At 47.6% G+C, this 11,496-nt stretch overlaps 2 protein-coding genes and 1 non-coding gene across 11 annotated transcripts in view; 2 read left to right on the top strand and 1 right to left on the bottom strand.

The window, feature by feature from the left end:
- Window positions 1–1,171: 1,171 nt before the first annotated feature.
- Window positions 1,172–1,269, top strand: LOC138061343 (Z30 small nucleolar RNA). The gene has a single exon (XR_011134979.1). It is a non-coding gene; the product is annotated as a Z30 small nucleolar RNA (small nucleolar RNA).
- Window positions 1,270–4,303: 3,034 nt separating this feature from the next.
- On the bottom strand, window positions 4,304–8,445 carry PEX12 (peroxisomal biogenesis factor 12). The gene is made up of 3 exons (XM_068909997.1): window positions 8,220–8,445; window positions 6,762–7,303; window positions 4,304–6,092 (listed from the first exon to the last, which is right to left on the bottom strand). Exons 1-3 carry the CDS (start codon window positions 8,343–8,345, stop codon window positions 5,693–5,695), a joined length of 1,068 nt encoding a protein of 355 aa, XP_068766098.1. The 5' UTR covers window positions 8,346–8,445; the 3' UTR covers window positions 4,304–5,692.
- Window positions 6,037–11,496, top strand: part of AP2B1 (adaptor related protein complex 2 subunit beta 1) — an 85,240-nt gene continuing 79,780 nt past the window's right edge. For 2 of the 9 annotated variants that reach the window (XM_068909995.1, XM_068909991.1), the window contains exon 1: window positions 6,037–6,174. The gene's annotated coding sequence lies outside the window, so the exon portion shown is untranslated. Of the gene's footprint in view, window positions 6,175–8,376; window positions 8,654–8,680; window positions 8,816–9,712; window positions 9,806–11,496 lie in introns of those variants that run through there. The other 7 variants (XR_011134830.1, XR_011134829.1, XM_068909989.1 and 4 more) reach the window with 6 other exon arrangements.

Genomic DNA, 11,496 nt, shown 5'->3' with positions numbered 1-11,496 from the left:
AGGGGTGTCTGGGGGTTGGAGGACCAGGGTGTTGTGGGGTGCGTGGGATCTGCAAAGGCAGCGCCAGGGAGGGGCAGGGACTGATGAGGATGCAAAGGGTGCAGGGATGGGGAGTCTGGGCGCGTAGGGGATTTGGAGAGGCTGAAGGACTGCAGGGGCGGTGGGTGCAGGGAGCGAGGATTTGGGAGGGGATATACTGGGGACTTGGGATACAGCTGATGCAAGGCATGAGATTCACTTATAGGGGAGGGGGTTGGCATGGAGGAGAGATGGTCTGGCAGTGGAGGGTTGGAGGTGGGAAGCAGGGTGAGTGACTGGAGGGAAGCGTCACACTGAAGCAGGCCTCTAGACTCGGGGAGAAGCCCTGACTTCAGGAGTGTTTGTAGGGCAGGTCTTTTTCCATCCTATTTTGCCTGGTTCTGGCTCTCCCTGACCACCCAGCTTGTGATCTCTCTTCTGGAGCTCCAGTTTGGCTCTAATGAACATGCCACCTTCTTCCTTCCCTTGCTCTCCTGCTGAATGTGCTTTGTCGCCTTATCATCTGTAGCATTAAGAGGTGATGAGGAGAAAAAAAGTGCCCCGAATTCATAGGGGAGCGTGGGACATAAAAACCACTTCCTGTATCTCCTGCACTCTTGCAGATTAGTCAGAGCTTTAAGTAATGCCTATTCAAAGTCTACTGCTTTGTGGGGAGAAGTAGAAGGGACCTGTGAATACAGGTGTGTCAGGAGGAAAAAGTGCTTTCTAGGGCTTAGCTAATGTTGTTTGGGAAGGAGAAATGGTGAGTTTTCACCTGTGTTGTTCTGCCAGCATGGCTCTGTTGTTCATGCGACTGAACATGCAAGCTCTGGGTGGAGAATCCATCTTTATTTTAGTGCCAAGTGCCACCTCCTCAGTGCTGCTGTGCAGCAGAGATGAGTACAGTTAAGGTAGAAATAGCAATTAGTTCAATTTTTACATCTTGTAATTGCCATTCCTGTCTCATCTAGTAAGGATCAGTTTTTTCTATTTCAGAGAAGTCTGTCCTGTAGAAAGCCATTTGCTCCTGAAAAGAATCAACCCAGAACCAATTATGTGTTTGTTGTGTTTTTTTTTTTCCTCTCCCTAAGAATATATTCTAGTTCCTGACTGGAGAGCAATGTCCTTATTGAACAGAAATGAGATTCGCCCAAAGCAATGATGAGTGAAGTATTATCTGAACTGGTATTGCTGAGACTTTGTGTCTTTGCTCTGACCAGGGCGTGATCACGTAATCTTCTCTCTGAGCTTATTTAGGCTAAGTTCATCTCAGACTTAGATGAAAAGAAACTGTTGTTTCTTGAAAGTGTGTGATGCAGCTCTTAAAAGTAGTGAAAAATATGATTACTTTTCTAGCATTTTTTTTGCAGCAGCAGCAGCAGAAAAAAGTTCAACCTTGATTTGAAAAGTGAGTTGTGTAAATACTTGTTTGGATTTCTGTATCTTGCTGCCACATTGGTTTTATCACTGAGCTTGCTGTGACAGGGGTTTCTTGGCTTTCCTCCCATGGTAAAACATGTCCCACACAGACTCTAGATGGTCTGCCACTGTATCATCCATTTGTAAATACAGTGCGGACTCTGTAAAATGGAGGTTATCCTGTAGAGACCTCATGACCACTTGGTTCAGCTGTCTTATCATCCAATGATTGCGAGCACTGAGACAGGAGTATTTTTAGCAGTGAGCTGTGCTGTTGGGCCTGGCTCTGGTGCTCTGCTCTCTCTCAGGCTGCATGTCAAGATATGAGATGGGAGGGGCTGGCAGCAGCAGCGTAATGTGGCTGCTTCCCTGTTGGTAGGGCAGAGGATGTTAAAATTCGGGTATTGGAAAAAATGCAGTAATCAAGCACTCCCCAAAAGTCTTCACAGGAGAGGGTATTTATTACATGTTATGCACTGGGGTTTCCTGGGAGAAAGTTACTGGGAACACTTTCCCTTTATGCCCTAGGAGGACCAGGCTAGGCAGGAGTCACACAGAGCCCGATATGTGAGCTAGAGCCCAGCATGATTCACATCAGCTGTTTCACAATGATTTGTCTGTTGTATGCAAGGTGTTTTTTTCTTTAAGCTGTGTTATAGACTCAGATTTTTAGTTGTGCATGAGTAGTACAATATACAGCTATGTTTCCGTAACTTCTAAAATCTAAATGCTGTGAAACAAAATGGATTCTCTAGCTCTAGGAAGTGATTTGTATCTCGGAAAGCACAGGAACAATTTCACTAAAGAAAATTTGCAGATAGTATAATGAGTTAGGTTGAATTTTGATTCTTTTGCCTTGATGAACTCTCCAAATATCTTTAGTATTAGAGTCAGTGTTATGCTTTCAAATGGCTGCTTGTGATGGCATGTGACTCCCTAACCTGGAAAGGTATCTAGAAACAAAAGCACCCAGACTCTGTGGGCTGATGCAGAGGGCATTTTTAATTTTGGGGGTTTTGTTCTGGTTGTTTTTTCCAAAAGCCATCAGTATCACCTGGATGTTTGACTTTAGATAGTTTGCATTTAGTGAGGGGTGGGACTAATCGAAACACATGGAGTTGTGTGGGATAAGGTGCAGCCCTTTCACCAGCCACAAAGACTGGGCTAATAAGCAGGTGCAGAAGAAGATATGGAGGTATTCTCTAATCCTGTTCTCATTTTCTTCTAGGTCTCGATGACAGCTTTACATTCACCTCTCACTTGTGTGGAGAGGGAAGCTTCTATGGGGGAGGTGTATGTTTTATGTTGGGTTTTGTTCTTATCAAGCTAGGAGAATAGATATGGTGGTTATCTCTTAACAAGAGAGGCTATGCAGTTTCCGTTAAGGAAGTAGGGAAAGCAACTCAATTGTTAATGCACTCATGTTTTGAACAGTGACCGAGTTGTAATGAAGCTAAGCCGCATTCAAACATTTTTTAAAAAAAACACTGGAAAAATCAAGTTATGACAGTGAGGTATTAGGTAACTCCAGTGCCACTGTTAATGTTGAAGTAATTGTATTAAGCAACAGATCAAAGCTTCCTGAGCGTATATATGATACATGAGTGTATAGCGCTCCCAATTTGTATGTAAATGTGAAGGCTGGTGTAATAAAAGAGTATTTATTTCCTTAACAAGTCTTTCTTTGTATGTCTTGATACCATCACGGCTTTAACAGTACTATTGCAGTGTACAAAGTAGAAAAAGGGGATGTTTGAGTAATGTGCATTGGTTTTGTAGCTTTGTTTAGAGCAGCCAACTTAATGTAACAGGTATTTGGCTACTAAGCACAGGCCAGTTAGCAAAAGCAGTCAGATCCAAACTGGTATCCTGCAGCCACCTGCAGGAACACTAATAAAATCTGCCCGGTAACTGCCAAGTGTGTCACCATTATGGACTTAATGCCTATTAGTCAGATAGGCTTTAAAGAGCAATTTAACATTCAAAAGAATAATTACAGCTGTCCTAAACTGTGAAGCTTAGATGTGGGTGGTTCTGAGCAGGTCCCAGGTGGAGTCGGCCAAATCTGTTTGGCAGGAACTCAGCATTGTACAGCATGGGGGAGGAGAGAGATGGAGTGGAAGGCAGCCAGAGCCGGACAGGAGGCCATCCAGTGGCCACTCTGGAGAGGGAAATAGTTATTAACTCTGAGATCACTCGTTACCTGCTTGCCCAGTTTCTCACTGAGCAAGAGAGAGAGAATCTGGAAGGTATAGAAAGGACCGAAGGAAAACAAACCTATCTTAAAACTGAATAGTCAGTCAAATCCTGCAGCTCTTATTAAATGAGCGGTTGCTCTGGAGTCAATGGGACAGTCAGTGCCATGTCTGTATAATCAGACTGGTTATTTTAAGACCATGTAGCAACAGGGGAGCATCTTGGATAGTGGCTTTTCATTAGAGATGATAATCTCAGTGTATGAAGCAAAACTGATGTAGCAAGTGATGTGAGTTAATATGAAGCCCAAAGCCAGCTATATTAAAAGTGATTTAAAATCTCAGAAAATCTTGCATTCAATGTGATTTCTTTTCCAATAAGCTGTGTGTAAGTACTCTTAACAGCTTTCTAAAGGAAGAGAGGTATCTCTTTTCTATCAATCCCAGAACTACTGGAGGTAAGAAAAAACGTGACAGTTTTTGTTGTTATCCCATAGCGGCAGAGTTAGAAGGGGCTGGCAGTTGTATAGAAATAATAAGCATTGGGGACTTATCTCATTTGTTAGAAAAGTTGTGTGGTGTGTGTTTGTTTGTGTGTTTTTTCCCAGAGCACCTTTGGGAGAATGCAAATTACTGTATTTTTCCAGCCTATTCAATACACTCGTTATCTTGCTCACAGATGAGGGACAATTTTATTGATTTTTTTTTTTCTGAAGCAGGGCTAAAATGGGGGGGGGGAAATGAGATCATTGGTTTTATGGATTAAATGTTAGAGCATATCTCTTAATCTGGAAAGACAGTATACTCTGTGCAGCAAACTCTGCTTCATATTCTATAGGCAATGTCACCGTGATGTCTGGAGCAGATAACTGCTGCTCCCTCGAGATGAGTCAAGAAAATCAACCTTCTGTCAATAAAAATCATGTGTCTGATCAGTCAGTGGTCTGAAGCCAGGACCACCCATAACATCATGCACATTTCCTTCTATTCCCTGTTCAATGTGCTACATGATCAGTCTAGATTGGGACTGGAATAACAGCAATGTAATACTAAATTCAAACACAGATATTACAGCTTTCCAGCCTGCAAAATACTAATCTTTTATCTATGACCATCATCTGCAAAGATAAGAGCAGCTTTAGTCTAGTCTCCTTTGTGCAAATAAAGATCCTAGAGGAGCAAACTTTCTTTTTTCAAACATTAGAAAAGAAACAAATGCAGTTCATTTAGTTCAAATGGGTTCTAAATCAAGAAAGAATTTTGCTTTGTAAAAGCAGATAACAACAGATTTGAGGACACATCTAACAAAAAAAAAAAAACAGTTCACAATTGCTGCTTTAATCTAGTTTGTCTTCCTCCCTGGTAGTCTTGTATCTGTGTTTGTACACATTATACATATCATCTCTTGTTCCTTTAAAGAGTCAAAGCCTTAATTTAGAACTGTTGATGGGAATTAGAGGTGTAATGTTATCATTAATTCAGAGGCGAGTAGCCTGAAAATGCATGGAGGCACTTAAGAATACCATGGTCAGAAAAGAGGTCAAAGTCTGTCTCTACCTCTTTAAGAAGCGCTAGTGCCAGAACCTGCCCCAGGCAGTACTAGAGTCTGTGAAGCGGCTAAGGGTGGAATAGCTCGCCTGGACAATTTTTGTAGCTCTCCAATTTGCTGGCCATACCCTCGAGCAGGATTTTTGCCAGCAGTGCTCTTTGGTTCTCACATCTGCATTCTTATTATCCAAATCAATGTCTCCTCCCATTCAGTTTGCCTTTGAAGGTGTTTCTATGCTGACTGACAGATCGTGACTGTCCTACCCTTCTGGAGCTTTGTCATGGGATGTTTGAATGGCTAAAAAACAAGAGGGCGAGCCTTATCGAAGTTTACCAAGGCAGCAAAAGTCTAATCTGTAGGACTCAAAGGAGCTTTAGAGATCCACTTGCAAGTTGTATTGGTCGATGGTCTTCTCGGGGACATCAGAAAGGGCAAATTCAGGCTCGTTGCTACCCAGTGGCCCTGCCACTCAGTCTCAGATGCATCTCTGTGAAAGCACAGAGCCGGCCTTTCAGCTCTCAGGGGAATACAGTTTGACAAGGTGCTGTAGCTCTGTGGCATAGCCTGTGACTGGGCATCGTTGGTGAGTCTTCACGTAATTATACACGCAGCGGTAGCAAAATACATAGCCAGACGTGGACAGGACCGTGGCATTGGCTCGAATTTTGCGGCACAGCGGGCACATGGTCTTCAGTTTAGGTAAGAGAGCTGAGTCCGCCCCATGGTCAAGGTGTACTGGTGGTGGAGGAGTAGGGAGCGCTGTCAGAGATTTGATCGTCTCTTGGTTTTCCGAGGAGTACCACCACTCCAGGAACTGAAGGAAGAATACGCTGACAGACAGCCCAGTGGACAGGGAGAAGGCAATGCCACCCAAAGCTTTCTTCATTGCTGACTGCACTTGTGCCTTAATGCTGTGGCAGGGAGAGAAGGAAAGGAGAAATTAGCAGTACTGCACATTTGTCCCTCTGCAAACCAAGGCTAAAAAGGTTTGGGGTAAGTTACTGCTCTATACAGCTTCTTAATGCTAAATGATTTTGTTAACATGTTCCATGTTTGTAATGAGACATCTGCTAGGGTGTTGCTCTCAGATTCTTTGTGTTTTAAGAAGAGCATAGCATCTCTAGGAAAATGTCAAGTCCTGTTTTATTCAGAGGTCTAAATCAGAAGAGTTTGGGTTGAGGGGACCTGGATCACAGAACATTTCACTCATGGACCATCATTTTACAGGACATTAAATGTGACCATGACTAGTTGTGGCTAAGTTTCAGTCCTTTTAGCAAAATGGGTACAGTCTGCTTCCCTTAATAGAAAAGGGCAGCTAAAGATTGAATGGAACGGAGGCTGGAGTGCCAAAAAAGCATTCTGATTTTATTAGCACAAACTCCTGTGAAGCTAATGCCTCTTACTTTGTTCCTTATTTACACTTACTATCATGACATTCCCTTTTGGAGCAGGGTTTTGCCACATGTAAACTTCATCTTTCTGGAGAACAAGACAGCTTAACCTAGGGGCGTTGCCTCTACGTCAGCCCACCCACAGAACCTCCTAGCAAGTAGCTGCTAAGCAGAGTTCTAATGTACCTGTGTGTCCGACTCGAGGCGGCTACTGCAGATTTCTTCTCCAAGGCCTGGATATCATCTGCAGTCAGTCTCACCAGGCGAACGCCAGCCAGCTGCAGCATGGGTGAATGATGCTGAGCTTTCCCGAGGATATAGCACAGTTGCTGGATAAGAAACCAGCCCTCCCAGGCCATGTTTACAAATGGATAGGCAGCTAGAAAGGCTCTGTAAAAGCGCTTCCAGGACGATGAGGGAGGGTGGATGGAGTACTCATCCTCTTCCCTCAGACTGGACACCAGTTTCTCTAGCTTTCCTTTCAGGTAAGGAACAAGAACAAGCAAAAGGAGAGACTTCCAGTGCTGCTTCTTTGGCAGGCCAGCACTGGCCAGCGATTGTTTGCAGTCTCCTATTGCTATCCTCTTTAAGCCATAGAAGTTTTCAGAAAAAGAGGCACTGCACCTGGCCAGATACTGCTGCTGGAGCAGTAAATCCAGGAGGATGTAGATCTCATCAAACCAACGCCAGAGGGAGCCATATCGGCCAGGATTCGACTCAGCCAGCACCTATTGAAAGAAACACAAAATGGGGAAGGAGCTGATGGTGCAGACAGATGCTAAATTACAGTAACTGTAAACTATGCCTGCAGTTCATAAAGTGAGCTGAATGGGTCAAAACTGCTATGCTTGCTCACAGCTGTGGCCAAATGTGAATCCTGGTGATGAAAAGCTCAGCTGAGAGAGCGGTGTTCAAACTCTCGACGTTCTCTCTGTGCAGCAGTTTCCCCTCAAAGCATTCACTGTCAAGTATTCACTGTCTACATTACCTGTCCTCGCTAAAGGCATGCCTCCCTGCGTATGAATACAGTTGAGCTCTCTTGAGTCAACGGGACACAAGCCAACTCTGTTTTCCATCTTGATTCTGGCTTGCTTGAATCAAGGGCAGAGGGAGCTTGCATCAGTCTGCACCCTCTGTGCAGGCGCAGACTGCTTGTCCTGCACTTCAGCTACCGTCTTGGACAGGCCATGTAACCCTTCTGCTGAGTTTCCTCTAGGGACCTTCCCCACGACACAACACTGTTGAGAAAGGCGGTTAACGCTTGCCAGGCAGTCTGAAGACAGCTTCCAGTAAGCAGTTTCTGAAGAGCACAAGGGAAATGAGAAACATAATACCGAAGGGACTTGTTTTTTTGGAGAGAGGCTCCTGTAGACTCACAGGGAGGGCGCCCAGCAGCCCCTCACATCGCCTCCGACGCCAGGACCCATGCGCCGCAATAGGGCAACAGGTCTGCTTACGCGCGGGAGCAGCACGCTGCCCAGTAATGAACCCTTCCAGCCACGCACCAAACCCACCACCGCCAACATCTCCTGTCCTCTGGGTGAAGCGTGCGTCGCCCACCGTTTCATGGAGAACAGCCATTTCACAGAAAAGAGCCGTTTCATGGAAAGTGGGCCCAGGGAACGGGAGGCGCCGGGCCCTTACCTTGGCCAGGTGCTGCAGGGCCGGCTTCACGGCGGCCATCAGGCTGTCCTGGGCCACCGCCTCGAAGATGGAGGGCCGGTCGTCGCCGGCCGGGGTGGCCGTGAGGTGGGCCCCGAGCTCGGCCATGGCGCCGCCCCCGCCGGCAGGGGGAGCCGGCGGCCCCCACGCCCTCAACGCGGCGGCGGAGCGCGGCGGCCTCGGGGCTCTCCCCCGGAAGTGGGGCGCGGCGGCGCTCTGTCTCCGCCTCGCGCCCCTCTATGGTGGCAGGGGCGCGGCCGCTCTAGGCGGGGGGAGGGTTGATTCTCGCTCCTCGCGAGTCCTCCCGGCCGCTCCGCTCCGCTCCGCTTCCGCTTCCGCCGCGGCCGCCCCCACAGCCGGTGTGTCCGTCGCCGCCCGCCGCCGTGAGTGGGGCGGGGGCGCCGGGGCACTGGGAGGTGCTGGGGGCACTGGGAGGGGTCGGCAGTACTGGGAGGGGGAAGTGGGAGGTGGTAGGGGATCCTGGGAGGGGGCACTGGGATGGGATGGGGGGGGTACTGGGGTGGAGACTCTACTGGGCCGCTGGAGGGGAGCACTGGGAGGACTGGGAAGGGATAGGGGTGAGTACTGGGAGGGGACCCTGGGGGACTAGGATGAGGGGTGTGTGCTGGGGTGGGGACTGGGTGGGGGGGGTCAGTGCTGGGGGGGACTGGGCAGGGGTGGGGGCGAGATCTGGGGGCCTGGGAGGAGGCTGGGAAAGTGAGTGCTGGAACTGGGAGGACTGGGGGGAATGGGCAGGGGTTGGGGGGCAAATCCTGGAGAATTAGGCAAGGGAGAAGTGCAGGGAGTGATTGCTGAGGGTATGGGGGGGCAAAAGTGGGACAAGTGCCAAGGCATTGGGGGGGTGAGGGGTAGGGGTACTGGGGTGGGAGACTGGGCAGGGATGGGGTGCTGGGGGCAAGCAGGAGAACTGGGTAGCGATGGGGGTTGTTGGGACTGGGGAGGAGAGATGGGATGAGAGTTGGGGAATGAAACACTGGGATAGTGGCAGGTCTGGGCGTGGGTGAGGGTTGGGCAGCAGGAGTCAGGCTCCTGGGAAGGGGCCCTGGGGGAACAGATAGAGATGGGATGGTGGGTGTGCTGCTGGAGCTGGGAACACTGGTGGGACGTGGTGCTGGTGGTTGAGGTGGAGCGATTGGGAGTCCAGCTGCATGCTGAGGGTGGGAGGGATGTGATGGGAAGCAGGGGGGAATAGGAGTGGAGGGGCTGGTGGCAAAGACAGTCCTGGAGTTGGGCAATAGGGTCTGAGGAGTAAGGAGACAATAGGAAACAGAGAGCATTTGGGAATGGGATGGGGAGCACCAAAGGCCTGGGGGTGATGGTGCCTTTGCTCCTTGGGAGGGGACAGACTGCCTGCTGTGGGCACATGCTCTTAGGGCTGAGGGCTTCTAAAGCTGAGGCAAGCTTTCCCTTTTGCCATCTGTGTTTGGCTGCTCCATTTGTTTCCTGGTGCCCAGGCCGCCCCGAGCCATACTGGGCTATCATGCACATACTCTAGAGGTTTTGCAGAATGAAGCAGGTGTGGATAAGAAATGGATGCCAGCTGCTATGTAAGTCTGGTTAAACTGGGGATTGCGTTAGAGCTTTAGGGGTTCAACACAAAACTGTTTCAATACTAGACTGCTTGTATTAATGCCGAGTTGAGACCTTAAACCTGCCCCGTTCCTGTTTACATCTGCATGAAATCAGTGGTATTGAGCTCAGGCCAGGCTGTTGTTTGAATTCTGTGCAGGGCAAAGCTAGTGCTGGTCAGCTGCAGGATTCAGTTTTCGCTATGATTTTAGACTGAAGCTGCTTATGCTTCTGGTTGTGATGGTTCCTTAGTCTTCTCATTAAATCATATTTTTGGTTCGGTCTACATTTAAATGTCAAGCTAATGCTTAAAGCATTAACCATTGCCAGACCTTCTGGAGGAATTCCTCTGCTTCATCTCCTGTTTTTTGGAGGAGGAAGTGAGGGGTAGAACAGAACCCTTTTGCTGTCAGCTTGAACACCTTTTATGAGTTTTCGCTTTAGCAGGTGTTGGTTGGACACAGAACAACAGGAAGGCAAGCGCAATCTATCTTAGATTTTTCTCTAAAAACATAAGGATGTTTGTGGCGTGGTTGTAAATTTTCTCTGCTCTCTTCAAATTTAGATTTGTATACAAGAAGCTGGCATTTTCTTCAGTTATTTAAAACATTGCTATTTGTAAATCTGCTCTGCTTTGGTTTTGGCCTTCCTCTGGGACTTGCTGTAAACCATGCAGAGTTTGCTTAGTCCATTGCACTTGGTACTGCTACCAAGCTGTCTCTTAACAACGTATGAAGCAAGCTATGGCCTACACAAAACAAAAATCCACATACCTGCGAAAAAGAGTTTTCTCCAATGTTGCACTTGGAATATGGTAGTTGTGTTTCTTATTGAAATAAATTGAATCTTGTTTTACATCTGTCAAAACAGAGGTTATGAGGACACGGGCTGTGGTTGGCCGTGTTTGAAGTTTGAGTGTGTGTTTTATGATTATTCTCCATGTTTCCAAGTATGTGATCTGAAGTTAGAAGGACAGTGAAATAGCCTGCTTTTGAGTATACATATCACCTGTGAAATTCAGCAAGGGTTCTTCTGTGTAGCTTTATACAACTGGGTGAAGTGTGTTGTTGTTTTTCCTCTGGATTTTCTCTAACCTGCTATTGGTCGCTGTTAAAACAGTATCAGACAAGGTCAGCTGGAAGGTATGACCCAGCTAGATAAAGACTTGTATAATGCAACGAGACCAAAGCACAGTGAGACTGTATTGAAACTCTTTTGGGATCGTGCCAATTATTCTGGTAGACAAAAACATTTAAGTCGTCTTCTGAGCTAGGCTCAAATCCGGAGGACTGTGTCAGCAATAACACTGCTGCTGAAACGAGGCTGCTTTTTTAATTATAAAACAAGACCCACAGCAGCCCCCTCTGCGGGGGTGCTGTGACTTTATTGGAAAGGCTACTGTGTTATGTTGTGGCTCATGTGGCCTTCCCAACCCAGCCTCTGTTTGAGAAGGAGGAGAAACCTCTCTTGCAGGCAAAGTGCACTTCCAGAGCTGTCCCCAGGCGCGTCGTCCAGCTTGGCAGGAGCAGGAAGGGGACAAAATCAAGCCAGTTTGAGTAATACTGGGATGAGGAGAGGTGACCAGCAGGCGCAGGGCAGACAAAAGCTCCAGGGAGCTGGGCGAAACTACAGGTTGTGTTTCTCTCCCGCTCTCTGGGCGGCTGGACAG

This window comes from Struthio camelus, chromosome 16, assembly GCF_040807025.1.
Source record: "Struthio camelus isolate bStrCam1 chromosome 16, bStrCam1.hap1, whole genome shotgun sequence".
Classification (NCBI taxonomy): Eukaryota; Metazoa; Chordata; class Aves; order Struthioniformes; family Struthionidae; genus Struthio; species Struthio camelus.
The sequence above is the reverse complement of the archived record's forward strand: the minus strand, read 5'-3'. Positions and strand labels throughout refer to the sequence as shown.